Source organism: Peromyscus leucopus, chromosome 17, assembly GCF_004664715.2.
Source record: "Peromyscus leucopus breed LL Stock chromosome 17, UCI_PerLeu_2.1, whole genome shotgun sequence".
NCBI classification, from domain to species: Eukaryota; Metazoa; Chordata; class Mammalia; order Rodentia; family Cricetidae; genus Peromyscus; species Peromyscus leucopus.
Window position 1 is genome coordinate 53279973 of NC_051077.1, and position 24430 is coordinate 53304402.

Sequence of the window (24430 nt, forward strand, 5' to 3'; positions counted from 1 at the left end):
AGATCCCATTACAGAGGATTGGGAGCCACCATGTGGTTGCTGAGAATTGAACTCAGGTCCTCTGGAAGAGCAGCCAGTGCTCTTAACCGCCGAGCCATCTCTCCAGCCCAGTTGTTTAGGCTTTTGAGACAGAGGTAGAAACCAGAATAAAGTGTCCCCAGCTAACATGCCCTCCCACACTGTGTCCACTGCAGCTGAGGTGAGGTGCATTCAAGTGTTTGCCCAAGGGACTCTCGCCGTCTCTGCATCGAAGGACCGTACCCTGCGTCTGTGGAGCCTGCTCTCTGGCCAGGAGAAAGTCACCATTTTGGACAGAGGCTCACCAAATCCCACAGAGCCTCAGAGCTGGGACCTCCACGTGGATGAGATAAAGAAAGTCGTATACCTGACATCCGGTGCAAAGGTAACAAACTGACGTGTGTGTGTGTGTGTGTGTGTGTGTGTGTGTGTGCAGGGTACAGCACTACTCAAGAAGTTGGTTGTGGTAGTACACAACTAGAATTCCAGCACTTGGGAAGCAGAGGCAGGAGGATTGCTGTATGCTCCAGGCCATCTTGTTTGTTTTTCTTGTAAGAGAGTAGGTGCTGGGTAAAGTGAGGACCTGAGTTCGAATCCCAGCACCCAAGGACAGCCAGGTGGGCAGCACATCTGTAATCCGGCTCTGGGGCGGCCTGGAGCTTGCCGGCCACCAGCACGGCCCAGTAGATGAGCTAAGGCTTGCTGACCGTCTCAGAAGAGGGGGTGAGTGGACTGGGGGGACACAGCGGCAGGCTCGCCACCAAGTCCCTTCACAGGGTGGCGTGAGATGACAGTGACCTGTAAGAAGGCGTGTGGGCATGTGTGGGCACAGGTGCTGCGGTGCACACCCCGAAGCCAGAGGACAGCTGGGCATCAGCTCTTGCTGTCCACCTTGTTTGAGGGCAAGGCCTCTGTTGCTGCTACTCCACGCACCAGGCTGGCCGGCCTTCGAGCTCACAGAGGCTCCGTCTCCACCTCCCACCTCCCTGTAGGAGCAGTGGGATCACACACATGCTGCCCCGGCTGTATGCAGAGTTTGCGGATTCGAACTCAGGCCCTCTTGATTACGTGGCCAGTGCTCTCACGCACGGAGCCACTTCTCTGAGCTTCAGAACTCTACTTTTGCTTTCTTCTTCGATGCTGGGTTATGCTGGCGTGTGATGTTTGTGGATCTTGTGTGTATTGAGTATTTTGTTTATTTATTTTATGTGTAGGCCTCTTTGGCAGTGTGTACGTGCCTGTGCAGGCCACCAGAGGGTGTTGGACCCCCTGGGCCTGGAGTTACAGACAGCTGTGAACTGTCCCGTGGGTGCTGGGAACTGAACTCAGGTCCTCTGGACAAGCAGCCAGTGCTCTTAGCCACTGAGCCACCTCTCTGGCCCCATTTCTGAGTGTGTGAGGGTCTCACATGAGGCTGTTATTTGTTTTCTGCCTGGATTCTGTTTCTGTGGTGTGTGACTCCTTCAGATCCTCCAGGGCCTGTCCGATGACCTCACTTAGCATCCCACATGCATCTAGAACCCACGTCCTTCCTGTCATCCAAAACCCTGGGAGCTGATGGTGTGATGAATAGAGACACAGAGCCTTAGGAGGCTGAGGCAGGACTCGAGTTCAAGGCCAGCCTGGGCCACATGAGACCCTCACAAAAACAGGCTGGGGAAGGGGCTCAGAGGATGACACTCGTGCAAGCCTGAGGGACTCAGGAACAGATTCTCAGCACCACATAAAATCTGGATATGGCGGTCCGGGGATCTCCAGCCTGGCTGGTGAGCTCCAGTCTCACCAGAGTCCTCCTCATTCACTCCGAGAGGGTCTCTTGTTGACTGTGGAGTGCATTGATTGATTTGCCTGGTCTGCAATAGCCAGCTTACGCTGTGATCACAGCAGCGACTGCACCTGCCTGCCCTTTACATGGTGCCGGGGCCTGAATCCAGTCCCCAGGCGCGCCCAGCAAGCTCTGTGTCCGCTGCTTGTCTCCTAGCCCTCAACATCTTTTTATTTGTGTTTTTTTTTTTAAATTACACTCATGATATTCATTAACTACACTCATAGTATTAATCACATTTGTGGTATTCATAGATTACATTCGCAGTATTCATTCAAATATATATATATATATATATTAAATTTTAAATGCCGAATGTCATTTCTTAAAGGGAGTAGGAGGTTAAATACAGTCTTACAGCACAATGGGAGAACCCCGGAGGGCAGAAGTTCGCTACCGATGTTTTACAATCTTGCATCTAAGCTATTAACGCCCAATATTCAGAACACACAGACAAGGAACTTCCCTTAAGCATTCAGGAGGGTGGAACCTGGCAGGGAATTAGCATAGGGAAGATATCAAGGTCAAGGTCAGCAAGCAAGGCAACAGTTACCCAAAACGGGGGCCAGGGACCTGTAGGTCCCCCTTTTATTAAAAAATGAGCTTCTGACTTGGGTTGTGTGGGACGTCAGCAGGTCACCTTACCGTCATGGAGACGCCTGCCCAGGCTTCATTTGTTTTTGAGACAGGGCCTCACTGTACAGCCCTACCTCAAACTTGTGGCAACTCTCCTGCCTCAGCCTCCCAAGTGTGAGACCTGGCTTTAACATCAATATCTTAACATTTATTCATGGTGTGTGTGCATGTGTGGCTCATGTGGAGGTCAGAGGGAAAACCAAGGGCGTTGGTTCTCTCCTTCCATCACGTGGGTCCCAGGGATCGAACTCAGGTCGTCAGGCTTGGCTGCAAGCCCCACTCCTTGATGAACCATCTCACAGGCCCCGTCACCAATACTGTATGAAACAAGGGCACATTTGTCACACATAAGACCCACTATAGATAACTCCTGTCAACTAGAATCGACACTTTGTCCCATCACTACCAATGCTTCCATAATATAAAATATTTTTTAAAAACTACCAGTGTGTTAATCCCAGCACTCGGGAGGCAGAGGCAGGCGGATCTCTGTGAGTTCAAGGCCAGCCTGGGCTACCGAGTGAGTTTCAGGAAAGGTGCCAGAGATACACAGAAAAACCCTGTCTCAAAAAACAAAAACAAAAACAAAAACACAAACCAAACAAAAGAGTTTGTTTTAAAGATTTATGTATACAGTATTCTGCCTGCATGTGTCCTTACAGGTCAGAAGAGAGCACCAGATCTCATTACAGATGGTTATGAGCCACCATGTGGTTGCTGGGAATTGAACTCAGGACCTCCAGAAGAGCATTCAGAGCTTTTAACTGCTGAGTCATCTCTCCAGCCCAAAAAAGAGGGTTTTTTGTTTTTGGGGTTTTTTTGAGACATGTTCTAGACGTGTAGCACACATGGGCCTCAACTTGTGATCCTCCTGCCTCAGCCTCAGAGTAGACAGCAAACAGGTGTGTACCTCCACGCCTGGCCCCCAAATGTTATTTTATTTTATTTTATTTGGTTTTTTCGAGACAGGGTTTCTCTGTGTAGCTTTGCACCTTTCCTGGGACTCACTTGGTAGCCCAGGCTGGCCTCGAACTCACAGAGATCCGCCTGGCTCTGCCTCCCGAGTGTTGGGATTAAAGGCGTGCGCCACCACCGCCCAGCTCAAATGTTATTTTATAAGTTACATAAGAACATGTGCATTTGGGCACAGTGACAGATGATAAATGCTCCAACCTCCATGGGAGGCTGAGAAGGTGGGTTGTTTGAGCCCAGAGTTCATGGCCAGCCTGGGCAATATAACAAAACGAGAGAGAGAGAGAGAGAGAGAGAGAGAGAGAGAGAGAGAGAGAGAGAGAGAGAGAATGTATCTCTGGAAGACTCAGGCAGGCTCTCCTGCTTGGGAATTTCCTTTTTAAATTTTAAAAAATTTATTCTTTTTTTGTTGTTTTTATTTTGGTTTTTGAGACTGTATCTCTTGTTGCCCAGGCTAACCTTGAGCTCACTATGTAGCTAAGGATGACCCTGATCCCCCTGCCTCCACTCCCCCCCTGTTGGAATAACAGGCACTGTACCTGGTTTGTGTGCTTCGTGGGTGCTGGGTAAACACCCTGCCTGCTGAGCCTGGGTCCCGCAGCCCACGTCTCCGCTGATGCTGATGTTTCTCTTCATGACTCCACTAGATCAACGTGTGGAGTCTGGAAACCGCGAAGCTGGTTTTCTGTGTCCCGGGAGACGCCTCCGATCCCTGGGCCTGTGTGGCGGTGCTGGCTGCCCAGGGCATGCTGCTCACTGTGTCCAAGGGTGGCCAGGTCAGTCGGTGGGACTCAGCCACGGGGAAACTGCAGGAGAGACGGCAGTTGTCCAGCATCCAAGAGGAGATGCCCACCTGTGCTGTCTCCATCCAGACACGGGCAAAGCTGGTCGCTGGTTTCAGCAGCGGCTCCATCTCTCTGGTAAGCCATTTTCCTGCACACTGGGAGAGGGCTCAGCCACTCAAGCGTAACGACCTGAGCTCAGATGTCCAGCATCCACGTAATGCCAGATGTGGGGACCCAAATATGTATTCCTGCCCTGGGGAAGCAGAATCAGGAGGATCCCCAGGGTGCACAGGTCAGGCAATCTAGTGGAATCTGAGCTCCAGGTCCAGTGAGAGACCCTATTTCAAAGAATAAAGTGGAGGGGCTGGAGAGATGGCTCAGCAGTTAGGAGCACCAGCTGCTCTTCTAGAGGAACCAGGTTCAATGCCCAGCACCCATATGGCAGTTCACAACTGTCTGTAACTCCAGTTTCAGGGGATCCAACACCTTCACACAGACATACATGCAGGCAAAACATGAATGTACATGAAAGAAAAATAAATAAATTATTAAAAAAAAAAAAAAGAGCACTGGCTGCTCTTGCAGAGGACTCATGTTCAATTCCCAGCACACACATGTTGGCCAAGAAGTGTAGCTCCAGTTCCAGGGTATCTGATGCCCTCTTCTGGCCTCTGTAGGCACTGCATACATGTGGTACATTAGATACATGTAGACATACACCCATACATATAAAATAAAATAAATAATTGAAAAATAAGGTGGAGTGATAGAGCAGAGACACTAAAGTTGACCTCTGACCTCTGTGAACACACCACAAAGTGTATAGATGTCCTGGAACTGTGATGCCCAGATCATGGGGACCCCCAAAAGACCACCACAGAGACCGAATCCTGCATGTAAAAGCAAAGAGCCTTTATTTCAAGCTCCAGAGTTTGGTCCCTCTGTCTGTCCGACACAGTGGTGAGAGCAGAGAGCCCTGAGCTCAGGTGGGGCAGAGTTTTTATCACAGCAGAGGTTGGGGTGAGGGGATTTCCAGGGTCCAGGACCCTGATTGGCTGACAGTTGTCTAGGGGGTATCTGTAAAACAAAAATAGGTGTGTGCTAGACTCAAGGACATCTGGCCACCTTATCTAACGGTTGGAATGTTTGGGATGTCAGGTACTTCCCCAACCCTGGGTGGATCCCTGGGTGGTATCAGCTTAAGGCTTCTCCTGGATCTGGGTGTTGCCTGCCAGTAAGCCTGTCCCAGAAGCTGTGTCTGGGCCCTGAGCCTGTCATGGCTGCTGTGTGGTCATGCTATTTTGGGGCCCCTTCACACAACCTGGGGAAGAACAGTGCTGCCTGCCATCATCTGGCTGCTGGGTTCCCATTCCTGTTGGTGTGATGAAACACTCTGACGGGAGCAACTTGGGGAGAAATAGGTTAGATCAGCCCTCAGTTCCGGGGTACAGCCGGTCCTGGAGGCCCAGGCAAGACGGCAGGCCCATCCACGGTCAGGGCAGTGAGCACAGAGGCCTGCGAGCAGGCAGAGGGCTCCCTCCCGGCCCCTAACAAGGTCGGGCCTTCACACGGCAGTGTTTACTGCAAGCACAAATGTATGCCATTGAGTTCCGAGGCTCCTTCAGGGGCCAAAAAAGCGTGGTAGGCTGCCCGCGCCTGCGCAGTTGCAGCCGCATCAACAGTGGTTCCTGTGCGAGGCCGTGCACCAGAAGTGATCACACACACACACACACACACACACACACACACACACACACACACACACACACACCCTAGAGTGTAGCCCGGGGTCACCGCTTGTCTAACAGGGAAACTGAGGCAGGGGACTGAGGAACCCTCGGTGTGACAGAGCCGCTTGTGGGAGGCTCAGCAGCGTGGTGCTCGCCTTCCTGCGCACAGGTTTCCTCGGGAGAAGACAGGCTGCTGGAGAAGCTTCCGGAAGCCGTGGGGTTCCTGGTGGTGTCTGCAGACGACTCCGTTCTGGCCGCAGGTAGCTTTGGCCGCGCGCCCGGCTCCGGGGGGTGGGGAGACACTGGTGCCTTCCCCCGCCTCCCTGCGCCTCTTCTCCCTTCCCAGCGGTGCGCACCATTCTGCCCACCTCTGTGTCATAAAATATTGTTACATTGTGTGTATGTGTGCGCACATGTGTGTATGTGTGTGTGTATGTGTGTTCGTGCGTGCGTACGTGTGCACATGTGGAGGGCAAAACAGGACGTGTGCTGAGGAACAGTCCTTTGCATCTGCTGGGTGTTTGGGACTGCATGGCGGGACAGAAAACGCCCGCTTACAGACGTGCACCTCGCCCCTTCCAATCCCTGGCACTGGAACTCAGGCGTCGGGCCAGGCACATCACGCAGCCCCTCTGTCCACTCTGAAATCAACATTTTTAGCTTCCACACACGAGTGAGAATGAGTCCTGTCTGTCTCCACGCCTGACCATTTCACGCAGCAAGAAGCTCATTAGCTCTGTTCATGTTCCCACAAATCATAGGATGAAAAGGATATTCCATCACTTACCACACTCTGTATCCACCATACACACCTGTACCTGCCATACACACCTGCACCCACCATACACACCTGTCAGATCTTGGAGTTACAGACAGTTATGACTGCCATATGGGTGCTGATAATTGAACCCAGGACCTCTGGAAAAGCAGTCAGTGCTCTTAACCACTGAGCTATCTCCAGCCCCACCATACATACCTGTAACCATATTAACACCTGTAACCACCATATACCTTATACACATGTACCCACCATACACCATACACACCTGTACCCACCATACACCTATACCCATATAATATACCTGTAACCACCATAAACCTTACATACATGTACCACTACACATAATACACACCTTTAACCACTGTGCATCATACACACCTGTAATCACCTCTTGAGATTTTAAATGTTTTTAAGTTTTATTGTCTTTGTGTGTGTGTGTGTGTGTGTGTGTGTGTGTGTGTGTGTGTGACAGATGTTGGTGCCCAACTTGGCAACATGCAACAGATCCCCTGGAGCAGGAGTGACAGATGGTTGTGAGCCGCCATATGGGTGCTGGGACTGAACTTAAGTCCTCTGTTAAGAACACTACTGAGCCATCGCTCTTGTCCCAATAAACATCTTTTAATTAATTATGATTGTTTCAATTAATATTAATCATAATATAAATGAATTTGAATGAATAATCAATTACTTAAATAAGTACATATTCATCACATAGATTATTTTGTTTAATATGCTCAAATATTTAATATGACATCAATATAAATATTACGAATGGGTGATTTCTCTGTTATCATACCAGATTTTCAGAATAACAGTTAAGAGCACTAGCTGCTCTTACAGAGGACCCAAGTTTGGTTCCCAGCACCTCAGGGACAGGGCGGTGCACAGCCTCGTGTAACTCTAGTTCCGAGGTCTCTGAAGTCCCCTTCAGCCCTGTCAGAGCTCAGCACTCACAGACACACTCACAGACACACTCACAGGGCACACAGACCCATGCACACAAAACGTACCACACATAAAAAGAAAGGGACAGCAGTCCGTTCAGGGCGGCCCTTTGATAGACTGACGGTGGCCGTGGGTAACACTGTCCTGACTGACAAGAGCTGTCAGCCTGTCACAGAGAAGAGGTGAGTCGGGACTGAGGTGGGAGGCCAGGAGCAGCCGGAACACCAAAGTGTGCCGGACTGACTTTCGGAGACTGTGTTCCAGGAGCCAGGGCGGAAGAGCACTGAGTGGTTTCTCTATTCTTAGCAAATTCCCCCCAAGTGCCCGCCTTGAGGAGATTTCTTTTTTTGAGAGGGCGGGGGTTTCGAGACAGGATTTCTCTGTGTAGCTTTGCGCCTTTCCTGGATCTCGTGCTGTGGACCAGGCTGACCTCGAACTCACAGAGATCCGCCTGGCTCTGCCTCCCAAGTGCTGGGATTAAAGGCGTGCGCCACCACCTCCCAATGGAGGAGAAGATTTCTATCAGGGTCCAGAACAGATGCTACAAGCGGCTAAGGATCTCCTAATCTGTTCTTTAGTCCATTCACTTCATTCTTCTAGGTCCAGTCTGTCTACACAGCTTCAGCTCCATCCTCGAACTCAGCTCCTCTCTGTGCCCAGTTTTCCTGTCCTCATAGTTTTAGTAAGCTCCTATGTTTTTGACCTGATCTTCGTCCTCTGTTCCTTCGTCCTCCATCTACCCTTCCTGGTTCATGACCCCAGGCTCTGATAAACCCTACAAGAGATCTGCTTTACCCTCTACTGAACCTCTGCCTTCCTGTCTTCTCTCTGGCCACGCAGTTCTGGGTCTCCTGTGGAATTCCGCTCCTGTCCTTACTGCACCTGGTTGTGCAAAAGGTCCTGCTGTCCTCAATCTCTCTTCCAGGCCCCAGCCCTGAGGGAAGGGGATGGTCTGAGCTTCATTTGCGCAAGAAACAAAGCTATGTGTCTACTGCCTGCTTGTCTCCTAGGCTCAGCAGGGGAGTTCGTACCTAGTGGAACAGTGTCTGAGAAGCTTATCTGTTTGCTAAAATGGTCTATAATATTTGGGCACACAAGAATTTCATAGCAGAAGACAGCTGAAATGTTAAAAGCTGGATAACACCAAATATTCCATGATAAATGGCTTCCCATTTGACAGACCCTTGGCTGGTCAAAGTATAGCTTTAATACACAGCTGAATATCTTCTTGTGGCCCTCAAGATATTCTCAGCCTGAAGGAACCAGACCAGAATCTGTCTGACCCTGACTTGGGTGGCATTGTAGAGGTTTGTTTATGAGCAGAATTGCAGGGTGCTGTCTCCAAGCCCATCAGCTGTGTGAATCACCACACACACACACACACACACACACACACACACACAGTTCAGAGACAGCAGCAGCTGTCCCTCACAGCCACACCTGTGACCCTAGCACAGCAAAGGCAGGAACAGGCGGATCGCAGCGCCTCCCTGTCAGGCAGCCTAGCCAAGCAGTGGGCCCCAGGCCCGTGAGAGACCCTGTCCCAAAAAATAAGGCCGGGCTAATAAGAGGCTCAGTGGGTAAAGTGCTTGATGGGCAAGTACAGGGTTTTGAATTCAGATTCCCAGCACACACATAAGGGCTGGGCATGGTGGCAGACATCTGTAACCACAGCCAGATGCTGGGAGTTCACGGTCCTGGCCAAGATGCCAAGCTCCTGGGTTCGGTGAGAGACCCTGCCTCAAAAAATAATGTGGAGAACAATTGATGACGACACTTGACAGCAACCTCTGGCCTTGGCATAGGTGCATGCAATAATACACACACACACACATGCACACACACACACACACACGCACACACACACACGCGCACACCACACACACACACACACACACACACACACACACACGCAAAATCTGCAAAGGAAAGAGCATGGGCAGTGTCCAGGAGACATGAGGAATTTCTGCTTCTCCTCTCCCAGTGGTGCCAGGAGACTTGTGACACGAAGCACAATGTGTGTGGTGTACCCCCAACCAAGGACACTCTTTCAAGCCCTGATAGTGCGTTTGCCAGGAGTTGGTCACATTGGCATTGTCGACGGCCCAAGAGGCTGACCTTGGTGGCCAGCCCCTCCTGAGATGCCTGTCCCAAACTCCCCCAGGAACTCACTTTGTTACTTTGAAAACACACAGATAAACAAAGACCATGGTTATCAGGAAGGAGGCTCCATGGACTGAGAGGGCTTGTCCCCAGAACTAGGCCAGGGCCAGGGCCACAAAGCAAGCATGGGGCTCAGGCTGCTGGTTGCATCTATGATATTGATTGATTAATTGATTGGGGTGTATGTGTGTGTGTGTGTGTGTGTGTGTGTGTGTGTGTGTGTGTGAATCTGGGTATTTGCAGCTGTTGAACCGTCCTCTATGATATGTGCACACTGATGCCTGTGCTCTCCCATGACAGCCTTGGAGCCCCACACCATCAGTCACTCATAGATGGGGCACTGGGGCTGAGGAGATGGGTCAGTGGTTAGAGCGTTTGCTGTGCAGGCACAAACACGAGTATTGGAGTCTCCAGCAGGGAAAAGCCAGGGTACAGCTGCACGTGTGCCTGCCACTCCAGTGCTGTGGGGAGTGGAGAGCGGAGGCCAGGCGGACTTGCTGGCTCAGTGAGAAAGAGGGGAGCGATGGAGAAGGACCCAGTGACCTCCTTTGTCCTCTGAGAGTGCGTAAATAGGGGTGCACGTACACGTGCGTATGTGTTCGTGTGTGCGCGCGCACACACTGAGGACAGAAAAAGTTGGGCCAGTGAGAGAGTTCATTGGTTAAAGGTGCTTGCTGCCAAACCTGCCGACCTGAGTTTGATCCTGGAACTCACGTGGTGAAGGAAAGATCTGACCTCCTCAGGTGCGCCATAGTGAATCGTGTGGTCATACACACACACACACACACACACACACACACACACACACACACACACCACACTAAATAAGAGAGTAGAGTAGAATGTAACAATCTTTTTAAAGTAGGGAAAGTAAATGTGGTTCCAGTGACAAATGACGTTGTCCGGGGCATTTGAACACCTGGTCCCCACTCAATGGCACTGGGACCCGAGGGAACCAACTCAGTGTGTCCAAATAATGGAGAATTTCATGAGTTTCCTACATACAGCTCTGTGACTGTCACCTCCGATACACATCTGCAGTTCCTGCAGCTGGGATCATGACCCCCTCTGGCCTCTTACTTCCCCGGGACATGGTAGGTGCTCTGGAAAGGCCTCCATGGGGTAACTGCTCAGAGGCCTGACTGGATTCTGCTGCCGCAGGCTTTGGAAAATCTGTGCGGATTTTCTTGGCTGACTCACAAGGCTTCCACCGGTTCATGGCCACGGATCTGGAACACGAGGATGTGGTGGAGACAGCGGTTTTGGGGCCTGAGAACAATGTGATCATCACTGGCTCCCGGGATGCACTCATCCAGGTGAGGATGGACCAGGACCCCAACCTCAGGACATGGGATCCCTAACTCCTGCTAAGTCCAGAATATACAGAAAACTGATGAGCTCAGACCCAGACAGGGGTGTTTAGTGGAACGATGTGAGGTGCTGGTATTCTGTGCCCTGGTAGCAGACCTAGAATGTCCCCCAAAGCAGGCAGCATTCCCAACCAGACATGAAAATTTAGGATAGTGGTCTTCCGGGCCACAGAGGAGGGAAATTCTCAGTAGTCAGCACTGGTGAGATCATCTAGGTGGGATGATAGGTTTCCCAACATCTTGGTCTGAAGAACTCTCTACAATCTTAGAAATTGTTGAGGACCCAACAGGGTTGATTTATATAGAAACACATATTTATTTATTATAGTTAGTATATATATGTGTCAATGTTAGGGATGAATTTTCTATATGTAATGAAATACTTGAGGCTGGGAACTGTATAAAGAAAAAAGGCTTATCTAGCTCACAGTTTTTGGGAGTTGACTGTGCACAGAATGGCACCGGTTCTGGCGAGGCTTCCTTGTCCACAGCACATCTGTGCCAACAGTGTGAGCCTGTGTGAGGGAGCAATCACACTTGAGGGACGGGAGGCCAGTCCTGCCTCTGCTGGGAATGAATTTGAGTCCCATAAGAACGACTTGATCCCTTCCCCTCATTTTGGAGACAGGGTCTCTTGTAGCTCAGGCTAGCCTGAAACTTGCCAGGGAGTCAAGGATGCTCCTGGAGTTCCGATCCCCCACCCTCCCCGTTCTTGGACTTACACAACCACAGCCAGCTGCTTAACCCTTCCCAAGGACTGCGTCCCACAGAGTCCGTCACCTCCCACCAGGCTCCGCCTCTTAAGTCCATCACCTCTTATGTCACCCCTGTCACCCCCAAGGACTGCGTCCCACAGGCTCCATCACCCCCAGTAGGCTCCGCCTCTTAAGTCCATCACCTCTTACGTCACCCCCGTCACCCCCAAGACCGAGCCTCCCACCCTTGAACTCCTGGGAAATCACACCCGAGTGAGGAGATGAAGCTGGTGTGGCCCCAGCCTGTCTCAACGTCATGGCAAGTTCATGGCTGGTCTGAGCACTGTGAGACCCTGTCTCAAATAGAAAAAGAGGAGGCAATCCAAGATGATATATCCGTGAATTCACCACGGCGGGTTCACATGATGACATAGCTTTTATTTCATCACTGTTCTTGTTATTATTTTATGTGTCTGAGCATCTTGAACCATGTGCGTGCCTGGCACCCTCCGAGATAGTAGAGTGTGGATCGCCTGGAGCTGGAGTTACAGATGGCTATGAGCCGCCATGTAGGTGCTGGGAATTGAACCAGGGTCCTCTACAAGAGCATCAGGTGCTCATAACAGTTGAACCATCTCCCCAGCTCACATGATAGTTTCCTAAAATACACACACATGTGTGCATACATGCACACATGCACATGCATGCACACTATGATCTCACTCATTCAACTCTTGCAGAATTCTGCCACTTACCCATGAAGACAGGCCAGTACTTTAGGATTTCTCTGAAGATAGTTCAATGCTGCAGACCCAAGAGGCCCTGCAGGGTGTCCCCTGGGGTTCTCTGGGACTACTGTGAGGATACTGAAGCCCCAGGAAGTCTTTAGCAGCCAGGGGTGGTGAGGACCCTGGAGCCAGAGCCTCCACGTTCAGCAGAGGCAGGTGAACAGCTGAAGCATGTTCCCGGGGCAGACCCATCCTTCTGTTTTCCACCCTCAGGTGTGGAGTCTGTCAGAACAGGGGACCCTGCTGGACGTCCTGGAGGGCGTGGGCGCCCCTGCGAGCCTGCTGGTCCGGGGTGGGACTCTGGTGGTGTCTGCGTCCTGCAAGTCTTCATCTTTAAAAGTCTGGGATCTCAGGTCCACTCAGAAGCCAAGGTCTCCTGCTCCCTTTCTGGACCGCACAGGCCTGGCTGCCGTGTCCCATCATGGCAGCTACATCTACTTCCCCAAGGTCGGGGACAAAAACAAAGTCACGATTTGGGATCTGGCAGAAGGTTTGTGAGAGATGACTAGTGTCTGTGTGTCTTACCGTTCTGGAGGCGAAGTCCAAGATGAGGCCAGGATTTGGCTCAGCTGGTAGAGTGCTTGTAGCTCAGTTGGTAGAGTGCTTGTAGCTTAGTTGTGCAGTGTTTTTCTGGCATATGGGAAGCCCTGGGCTCTGTCCTCAACACTACATAAACCAGGTGTGGTGGTCATGGTTGGTAGGAAAGGCAAAAAGGGCAGGAGTTGGAGATAAACCACAAACTCTGGCTCAACAAACAAACAAAAGGGACTAGGAAGTTGACTCCTTGCTGACGTGCTCCATGTGCAAGTGTTCGGACCTACGTGTGGATCTCCACTTCCAGATCAGTGCTGGGTTCTAATCCCAGCGCCTGGAAGGCAGGCACAGAGGATTCCAGAGCAAGCTGGCTGACTTCGCCAGCTCTGGGTTCCACGGAGAGACCCTGCCTCAGGGAGTGGGTAGAGAGCAACTGGGGAAGACTACCAACACACACACCCACACTCACATGGACACGTACACACCACATATATACACAAACACACACACCCACACTCACATGGACACGTACACACCACATATATACACGCACCCCCCCCCCGCAACACTTACACTCACGTGGACATGCACGTAGCTGCACCCACGCTCCTGACCATGCACACACCACACGTACATGTGCAAAGATGTTGAAAATCACTTAAGAACCTGTACGTCAGCCTTGGATGTGCACACACGAACACGGACACAGAGATGCACAGATATCAGAGGTGCTGGAGGGTCTGAGGTCTGGTGAGGGCTGCTGACTTCTGGTCCAGAGACGTGTCTTTGCTGAGCATTGCTCTGCTCTCTCTCTCTCTCTCTCTCTCTCTCTCTCTCTCTCTCTCTCTCTCTCTCTCTCTCTAAATAAGGGCACTAACCCCTTTTCTGAGGGATCCACCCCAGAAATCTAATCAACTCCCAAGACTGCTTCTCCCCAAATCAACTTGTAGATGAATTTCTTTCTTATTTTTTTGTGTTTGAGTTTTGCATGCATGTATGTATATGATATGCACCATGTGTGCCTGGTACCCGGTGAAGAGGTACACAGAAGAGGGCATCAGATCCCTGTAGCTGGAGATATAGGTTGTCGTGAGCTGCCATGTGGGTGCTGGGAACTGAACCCAGGTCCCTTGCAAGAGGAGTCTGTGCTCTTAACTACTGAACCCTCTCTCCATTCCGGGATGGAGTTCAACACTGAATTTGGCATGGTGTGGGGGCTTGAACACTCAACCTGTAATCGCCAGGATGTGAAGGAGAATGGAGACAGTGCTTGCACTGGTCTGAGGGTTGTGGGACACCCCTGGGAGGGTTAAACAGGACGATGAGGTGATGCAGTTTTCATTTAATTAGATTAAAGTTGGGCTTGCTGTACACCTGGCTGTAATCCCAGCTACCAGGGAGGCTGAGGCAGGAGGATGAAGAGTTGGAGATGGGCCTGGGTGATTAGGGAGGTCCCATATAGATTTTCCCTGGGCGTCTTTTTCTGTGCACCCCAGACAGGGCAATCACATCGGAGAAAGAAGTGCTGGAGAGCCAAGGAGTCGGCTGGACTGACAGGGGCACAGGACTAAAGTCCGCTGTGTCACCCAATTCCCACACAGCATGCAGCCACCACCGGGAAGGCTGCAGGCCTGGAGCTCCGCGCTCTGTTTGGGCAGCTCACAGCCTGGGCCCCGCCCCTCCCCTATCAGAATGTTTCAATATGGAAGAAATAGCTTCGTAACATCCTGTCTCAAAATATAACCCAGAGCCAGTCGAAGGTGTGGCGCGGGGGTGGGGGTGCCAGGGAATGCTGCCGCTGTGCTAGTCCCCAAGGCTAGCCAGGTTGACTGTGCAGTCTTACGGAGCATGCGCAAACCCAGGTTCTGCCCTTCCCACCCAATTGCTGAGCACAGCCCCGGCCCCAGCTTCAGCTACCATTTCTTCCCAGTGCCTCTCAAGCTACCATTTCTTCCCAGTGCCTCTCAAGCCTGTGGGAGCTCAGGGTCCCCCTCATTTCCTCCAGTGCCTACTGAACATGCGTCAGGCCCCGGCTTCCATTTGCCTCAGGGGTTACTGAGCATGCGCATGGGTAGGTGCAGGGTCCGTTTCTAGCTTCAGGCTCAGTCAGGAAACTACACTATCCAAGCTGAACTTAGGGGTCAGAAACTAAGAAAGCGAAGGCCAGCTAAACGTCCAGCAGGTCAGGGCACTTGCTGCCAAGTGAAAACGTGAATTCGAGCCCCGGGACCCACGTGGCGGGACAAGCTTACTTGTTCTCTGACCTCCACACACGTATAAATAATTGCAATTTTTTAAAAAAAACTAAGAAAACCAGATGATCCATCCCTGACTCTCTTCTCCCTGTGCAGGTGAGGAGCAGGATTCCCTGGACACGTCCAATGAGGTCCGGTGTCTGGAAGTGGCCGAGCAGGCTAAGCTCCTCTTCACAGGCCTGGTCTCGGGGATCGTGCTTGTGTTCCCCTTGAATTCCAGGCAAGATGTGCTGTGTATACCCCCGCCCGAGGCCCGCAAAGCTGTCAACTGCATGTCCCTGAGCAAGAGCGAGGACCGGCTGGCCATCGCCTATGACAACATCGTCCTGGTGCTGGACATCAGCCCGGGAGATCCATGTCCCGCCATCGAGGGCCCCACCTACACCTTTTACACCCAGCTGCCCGAGACCATCGCAAGCGTGGCCGTGCTGGCCGACTACCGCGTGCTCTACGGCATGACTGACGGCGGCCTCTTCCTGTACGACTGTCCACGGTCCAAAGTGTTCCCCCTGGAGGCTCACAGGAGCAGGGTGAGCTGCGTGGAGGTCAGCCACGGGGAGCGGCTGGCAGTGAGCGGAGCCGAGGATGCCCTGCTCTGTCTCTGGGACCTGCAAGCTTGCAGGGGGATGTTCGAGATGAGCTACGAGGTGGGTGGCCTGGGCTCTGACATCCATGCTGTGCCCTTTCTCTCCTGCGCTCCCTTGTCTTTGTGTGTGTTCCCACAGTTTCTAGCTGTGAGTGTACATTTTTGCAATGTGTGTGATGGATAGAGGTCAAACTGGGGTGTCGTTCCTCACCTTGTTTTTGGGGGCAGGGGCTCTCACTGGAGCCAGGGGCCCTCCCATTAGGCTGAAGTGCGCAGGGTGCGCCTATCTACAACTCCCCAAAACTGGGATTGTGTGGGCCACTCTACCTGCTTTTTTTTTAAACATGGGAACTGGGTATTAGGTGCAGGTCCTCATACTTGCCCAGCAGCTGACTCAAGTGAGGAGGAAGGTATTCCTAACGAGGCTGTCCCCCGGCCTCCAGATGCATGCACATCCACCCACCGGTGCGTTCAGTGCAATAGCCCTGAAGCCGTCACCTCTGTGAAGACAGACCTTGCTCCTTGAAAAGTCCATTTCTCCGTCTCTCTGGGGTTTGTTCTGCTCTGCCCCCAGTGGGGAGCCCGGATTGCGGTGCTGGCCAGGTGAAGGCTGGTCTGGCTATCTCTCAGTTGGAAAGGGTATCATGTGGTATATTAGTTATTTTGTTACAAAATCCCTAACCGGAAGCAACTGAAGTGGGGAAGAGTCATTTGGGCTCCCGGTTGTAGGGGACACAGCCTAAGGCGGAGCGAAGACTTGGTGCCGGATGTCTCTGTGGTGGCAGGAGCGTGCAGCCAGGACCCCGCACCTCACATCTTGGTGGAACAGGAAGCTGAGGATGAACAGGACGTGGGCTGAGCTATAAAGCCCCAAAACCGGAACCACAGTGACCCACATCCTCCAGGGAGGACAAACCTGATAAAGGTTCTAGAACTTTCCAAACACCAGCTGTAGACTAAGGGTTAAAACACACCATCCCAGACAGGGGAGAGCCGCTCAGCCGGTAAAGGTGCCAGGAGCCAAGCTTGATGACCTGAGTTCTGTCCCCACTGACCACATGGTGCAAGTTATCCTCTGACCTGCACACAGTGCCGTAACACGCAGCTCCCAGCCCCCAACAAACAAATACAAGTAAATAACAAGGTCTGTCTTCACAGAGCTCCTACTGCAGAGGGGTGCGGTGTGCCTGCTTCTCCAAGGACGACAAGTACGTTTTCGCAGGCATGAAGGACCGCTCCATCATCGCCTGGAGTGCGCTGGACGGTGAGTCCTGCTCTCAGATGGGACTGAGCTACCGAAAAGCCTATTTTATGTGTGTGTGTGTATGTGTGTGTGTATGCGCGCGCGCGCGCGTGAATAGGGGTGCACCTGGCCATGTGTCCACATGTAAGTGAAGGGTAGAGGTTGAGGGTGGCCTAGCCCTCCATGCTATTTTTGAGACAGGAGCTCACCCATTCAGCTAGCCTGACTGGCCATTGAGTCCCACCCTGACTGGGTCCACGCCACCGGGATTACAGGTTCGTGCTGGCGCACCTGGCCTCTGTGCAGGTGCCTGGGGTTCAAGCTCAGGGCATCATGCTTGTATGGCATGCCCTTCCCTGTGGGCTTAGTTTGCTTTTCTGTTGCTAGATGAAATGTCCTGACCAAGAGCAACTTGGGGAGGAGAGGGTTTAATTTTGCTTAAAGGCTGTATGTAGTCCACCACTCAGGGAATTCAGGGCAGGGCAGGGACCTGGAGGCAGGAGCTGAAACAGAGCCATGGAGGGATGTGCTTACCGGCCTGCTCCCATGGCTTGCTCAGCTTGCTTTCTTGTACAGCCAGGACCACCCAACCAGGGGTGGTACCATCCATAGTGAGCTGGGCCCTCCCCCACCGGTCATTAATTAAGACAATGCCACACAGAACAGTCAGATGCAGGTATTTTCTCAATACCTGAGATTCCTTCTTCCCAAATGACCAGAGCTCGTGCCAAGTTGACAAAAAACTAACAAGCATGCCTGCTGAGCCATCCCCTAGGGCTGGGCTCTGACCTGGAGAGAAAAGAGCAATTTTGGGTCTTAGCAGCCCTGCTCTGGCCTCTAGCTGGGTCTCTCAGCTTAGGAGGTGTCTGCAGGACCCCTGATGTCCCTGCTAGGCCCATACTCTGGGTCCGCTACGCCCTCTGCATATGGCCTGCAGACCCTTCCGGGAAAAGCACAGGCTTCTTCCCTGGGCCTCCAGGAGGGTGAAAAGTGCCCAGTGGATATGCACCCCTGTACCTGGGTAGTGATCATGCGCCGGAGAGGATGAACTTTGGGGTCAATGATCAGGCCAAGCCAGATGGACAGGGAGCCCCAGGGAGCCCCCTGACTCTGCCCCCACAGCACTGCGATTGCCAGTGTGCACCACCACACTCAGCAAGGAATCGAACTCATGTCTTTGTGTTTGCAGACTGAGCACACTACCCACTGCCCTGTCCTTCCCGCCTCTGTGCCCCGGTTTTCTCACGAGCCGCCCCTTCCCCATCACAGGCACCCTGTTGGCTGTCCAGTTTGTCCACGCTGTGGTCAGCCGAATCATCCCCACCTCCAATGGCTTCATGGCCCCCACGAGCCACGGCTATCTCATCAGAGAGCGTTTCCAGTGCCCATCAGCCAGAGCCTCCCAGCAAGACCCTCTCAGGAACTTCAAGAAGGCAGTGTGGTTGGTCAAGACCAGGCGAAGGGAAGAGCAGGTGGCCGCAGCAGAGGCCTCCCAGGACACAGGATCAGTGGCCGAGGAGGGAAAGGAATCGAAATCAAATAAGCGCTCACAGGTCTGCCTGATACTGTGAAGGCCCACGGAGCCCGGGAACGCAGTGGGTTAGACTTGGCTCATCTGGTTGATGCAAACTGACCAACTCTGCTGGTGCCATGTGGACCCCAGACCTCCCTCTGACATCTTCCATGCTTCCCACCTCCTTTTCTGTGGGATTCTCAGACCTGCCCCTCTCAGGTAGCAGCAGCCTGCATCTCCCACCCTAACCCACGACCTTGGATCCAAGCCTTGGCTCTGCCTCTGTTGGTCCCAATGGGCACAGCTCTCATCCTGAGCCAATCGCCAGCTCCGGGAGGATATGTAATCACTGTGGGGACCACGAGTGACCCATTGGAGAGCAACACTGTGTGGCAGACAGTGACAGACTTCCGGGACATGGTGGGCACTGTCCTGTCTTGGATGGCAGTGACCACCCAGAATCCACATGGCAAAGCCAGCCTGTGTCACAGGTCTTTCCTTTTCCGTGTGTGAAGCCAGAGTCCTGGACTGTCTGTCACACCACGCACACGCTCGCCCTTTTGAAAGTGGTGGTTGGCCCACGTGGTCACAGTTAGCCTGTCTGTAGCTCCTGCTCTGCCTTCGACTCGTACGTACAAAAATCCACTCTAGCTGGTTGGCAGCTTGGCCTTCAATCCCAGCACTCAGGAGCCGGAGACAGGCAGATTCTTGTGCGTTCGAGGCCAGCCTAGTCTAGAGTGAGTTCCAGGACAGCCAGAAAGAGATCCTGTAGAAAAAGGAGAGGGCTGGGGTGTAGCTCAGTGGTAGAGCACTTGCCTAGCAAGCGCAGGGCCCTGGGTTCGGTCCTCAGCTCCGGAAAAAGAAAGAAAAAAGAAAATGGGAAAAAAAAGAAGGAAAGAAGAAAGAAAAAAGAAAAATAAAGAATCCATGTGGGCTAGGGCTGGCTCAGGGCTTAAAGCATCTGCAGTCCCGGTGTGAGAACTAGAGACCTCTCCAACCCTCAGAACCCTTCAGGCTCAGCCCCAGAATGTAGAGACAGGCTGTTCTCGGTTCATTCTGCCGCTGTGACGAAAACACCCTGACCAGGAGCGACTGCAGGGAGGCATTCCAGGCCACAGGCCACCGCCGAGGGGAAAGAACTCAAGCAGGGACGGAACAGGCTGCTGGCTATTGCGCACGTACGGCGTGACCTCTGGCCAGGGGACGCACTGGCCAAGGAAGTCAGCAGTGTCCTGGTCACTGTCCTGTTGCTGTCAAAAGGCAACTCATTTAAAAAGAAGCCTTTCATTGGGCTGGCTTACAGTTTCAGAGGCTTAGTCCATTATCACCATGGCGGGGAGCATGGAGGTGTGCATGGCGGGCATGGTGCTGGAGAAGTAACAGAGATATATTATGATCTGCAGACAGACAGGCAGAGAGGGAGAGGGAGGGGGAGAGGGGGGGAGAGAGAGAGAGAGAGAGAGAGAGAGAGAGAGAGAGAGAGAGACAGAGACAGAGACAGAGAGAGACAGAGAGACAGAGAGAGAGAGAGAGACAGAGAGAGAGAGAGAAAGAGACTGGGCCTGGCATGGACTTTTGAAACCTCAAAGCCTACCCCATGATACTTCTTCCAACAAGATCACTGTAATCCTTTCAAACAGTTCCACGGCCTGGTGGCCAAACATTTGAATATAGGTCCCTAGCAGAGTCGTTCTCATTCAAACCACCACAGGCAGGAACCATGGAGGGTGCTGTGTCTGGCCTTCTCTGGATCATTAGCTTTCTCTTACAGCCCCAGAACCACCTGCCCAGGGAACGGTGCCACCCACAACGGGTTCCCACCTGCATCAGCTAACAGTCAAGACAGTCCCCCATGGAAGAGCCCATAGACCAATCTGATCTGCGCAATGCTTCAATTGGGACTCGCTTGTCAGGAGACTCTAGGCTGTGTGAAGTTGACGGTTAAAGCTGAACATTCTGGCTAGCTAAGCTAGACACATCTTTGAGTTCTGGGTTTGATTAAGAGACCCTGCCTCAGTGAATAAGGTGGAAGAGGAATCAAGGAAAATTTCTGACTCAACCTCAGGCCTCCCTCCACAAATACACATGCATGCACACACACAGAATCTTATCAGGCTTCCACAAATACACACACACACACACACACACACACACACACACACACACACACACGGTCTTAGGATGCCCAGACTGGCCCAAACTCCATGTGTAGCCAGTGCTGCTGTTGAACTCTTGATCTTCCCACCTCCACTGTTGGACCACAGTCGTGACCATGCTCAGCTCCCTGACACACCAGGACACACCAGCATCTCCCTGTTTGCTGCCGACCTCTGCCCTGAAATGGCTCTCTCCACTGTGCCCACAGCCGTCTGCTGAGCCTGGCTTGTGCCTGGAGCCCTGCTACAGTCAGACTTAGAGGGAGGGCTCCCCTCACTCCCTGGGACCCTAGATAGACTCAGCAATGCATCCGTAGGAAAGATATCTCCTTGGTGTTGGAGATGGAACCCAGGACTTGTTAGCCAAGTGCTTTTTACAGACAGCCACGCCCCCAGCCCCTCCCTGAGGGATTCCAGGTAGGAGCTCTGCTGCTGAGCCATAGTTCCAGCTTCAAAGTGAGACTTTTGAAGATATCTCATTCAGTTATTTCCCAAACGAGGGTTCCAACATGCACATTTCGGCAGTTCTGAAAATGTTAGTGTCAAATTTCATTTAAAAAATAAGCCGGGCAGTGATGGCGCACACCTTTAATCCCAGCACCTGGGAGGCAGAGCCAGGCGGATCTCTGTGATTTCGAGGCCAGCCTGGTCTACAGAGCGAGATGCAGGACAGGCACCAAAACAACACAGAGAAACCCTGTCTCCAAAAACAACAACAACAACAAAAATAATAATAGTCTGGAGAGATGGCTTAGCAGTTAAGCTTCATGTTGCTCTTGCTGACTCGGTGAATAATGACACTTCGTACGCAACCCTGATGGCCTGAGTTTAGTCTCTGGGACCCACAGAGTGGAAGGAGAGACCTGACCTCACAGAGTTGCTCACTGACTCCACACATTCACCATGCCGGTCACACCGCCCCCCCCCCCAATCATGCATACATACACACGACAATAATAATAAATTTAAAGATATATTTTAAGCCTTAGCTTAAAAATATATGCTCAGGTGCATTGAACAATAACTTTAGATTTTTTAAATAGTATTTTATTTTTATTAACCTATTAACTGTATATATTCATGGGACCCATGAGATATTTCAGCATGAATGCAGCACACACTCATCAGTTTATCCACCTCTGTCCCAAGCTGGACCTCACGGTTCCCTGTCCTTTGAAGTCCAGTGTATGGGAGGAAATGTGGCGCTGTCATTCTGCGTCGACTTCATGGAGCGCGATGTCCTGCAGTTCTGCCTGCCTGTTTTGCTACACATGACCATCTTTCATGTTCTCCTCTATGGCCACATACCATTCCATCATTGAGATACCACACATTCCATCCGCTCCAGTGTTGGCGATTGCTAGTTTAGGAAGTCTCCCACCATTTAACTGAAGGATCCTTAGCTTAAGCAGAGAGCCCTTGAGGGGGGAAGGCTACTTTTTTGCCCCCCCCTTCTCTCCTTTTTCGAGACAAGGTTTCTCTGTGTAGCCCTGACTGTCGTCCTAGAACTCACTCTGTAGACCAGGCTGACCTAGAACTCACAGAGATCTGCCTGCCTCTGCCTCCCCAGTGCTGGGATTAAGGCATGTGCATGATCAGGTTTAATCAATGTGGAAAGGATGCATTTGTCATAACAGGGAAAGTTTTGATGTACAGCGTTTGGCCTAAAATTCCAGTGTCTGGGGCATGGCCACGTAGGCAGTTAATCCCAGCTGTTGGGAGGGAGAGGCAGGAGGATCTCTGCGAGTTTGAGGCCAGCCGTCTACATAGCAAGACCCTGTCTCAAAAACAAAACAAAAAATAAAATTTCTGTGTTCACTGCAACAGTCTGAGGGAGATTCAGTTACTGAGCAATACGCTCCGGGTTGGTGGATGGTGGGTACACAAGGTGGAAGCTGTTAGAGGTGTCTACTGCTGCGTGAACGGCAGAGCGTGCCCCCCCCCCCCGGCTGGGTGTGTGTGTGTGTGTGTGTGTGTGTCGATGAAGAGCGCCTGGGGCAATGTGGATAATCCCGGCTCCCGTGGGGGTGGGGGGTGTGGATGGAGCGTGACCCCTGGCTCCCGAGGACGCTTTGGGTAGAAACATCCCTCCACGGACGACTTTGCTCCCTAAACCCTGCTGCAGGCGGCTGGCTATTCCCGCGTTATTTAGTTGCTGTGAGCGAACACCGGATGCAGCATTTTCAGGGCGGGTGGGTTTCTTTGGGCTCCTCCTGTCCATCATGGCGGAAGGAGGGGCTTTTGTCTGTGGCTCACCGCAGGGCAGAAACTTCGTTCCTTGAAGTTCATTCTGGATCTCTGGTCGGTGGCATGGCTCCACCCCTGTTCCGGGTGGATCTTCCCTCCTCAGCTAAACCTCTCTGGAAATGCCCCTCACAGACTGTCAGTCAAATTGACAGTGAAGATCTCCCATGGCTAGTCCACACTATCAACTACGCACATGTGGCACCTTACATCACACTAGCCTGTTTCTTTTTGCTCTTTTGGGGGGCCCACCACCCAGCGCCCAGATAAATCACACACAGGCTTATTCTTAATTATGAATGCATCACCTTAGCTTGGCTTGTTTCTAGCCAGCTTTACTCATCTTTAATTTATCCTGTCTACCTTTTGCCTCTGGGGCTTTTCCGATTCTCTTCTGTAAGTCTTACTCTTACTCTGTGGCTTGCTGTGTAGCTGGGTGGCTGGCCCTTGGAGTCCTCCTCCATCTCTGGATCCTAGATCTTCCCTCCAGATTTCTCCTTCTATATAGTCTCTCTGCCTGCCAGCCCCACCTATCCTTTATCCTGCCTTGCTATTGGCCAGTTCTTAATTAGACTATTAGGTGTTTTAGACAGGCATAGTAACACAGCTTCACAGAGTTTTTAAAATGCAGCATAAACAAAAGTAACACTCTTTAAAATAATAGTCTACAACACCAGACCATCTCATAATGCATCTCTTGGCCATCTCATAATGCAAGGTACATTTGGTCTATCTCTGAATATGCTCAAAATAAATTTATTTATTTTATTTGGCGTGGGGCACAGTGCACCCTGCCATGATGCCTAAGTGGATCAGAGGACAGTTTGTAGGACTTGGTTTTCCTTTCCCTCCATATGGTTGCCAGGGGTCAAACTCAGGCAGTCCAGCTTGGCAGCAGGCACCTCCACACCCTGAGTCCTCTCGCCAGCCCCTCAAAGTCTAAACAATTCTAACGTTGTTTAGAAACCTAAGTACTGTTCAGTAGCCTGTACTGAGGCTCCAACACCCCTTAACTGTCAACCTCTGTAAAATAATACCAAGGGAGTTACATACTTTCAACATATATAAGGCCAGCCTGGTCTACATAGTGAGTCCTAGGCTAGCCAGGACTACATAGTAAGAACAATCAACCTAGCTAAGGGCACAGGTTAAACATTCTGTTCCAAAAGGAAAGAATAGGGACATTGC

At 51.8% G+C, this 24430-nt stretch overlaps 1 protein-coding gene across 2 annotated transcripts in view; it reads left to right on the forward strand.

Moving 5' to 3' along the window:
• Positions 1 to 19211, forward strand: part of Nwd1 (NACHT and WD repeat domain containing 1) — a 77848-nt gene extending 58637 nt beyond the window's left edge. For both annotated transcript variants that reach the window (XM_037211807.1, XM_028893507.2), the window contains 8 exons: positions 195 to 403; positions 4099 to 4371; positions 6136 to 6226; positions 11020 to 11174; positions 12925 to 13201; positions 15597 to 16147; positions 17245 to 17350; positions 18599 to 19211. In XM_037211807.1, the coding sequence (XP_037067702.1) occupies positions 195 to 403; positions 4099 to 4371; positions 6136 to 6226; positions 11020 to 11174; positions 12925 to 13201; positions 15597 to 16147; positions 17245 to 17350; positions 18599 to 18900 (1964 nt within the window). In that variant the 3' untranslated portion in view covers positions 18901 to 19211. The remainder of the gene's footprint in view (positions 1 to 194; positions 404 to 4098; positions 4372 to 6135; positions 6227 to 11019; positions 11175 to 12924; positions 13202 to 15596; positions 16148 to 17244; positions 17351 to 18598) is intronic.
• The last annotated feature ends 5219 nt before the right edge of the window (positions 19212 to 24430 follow it).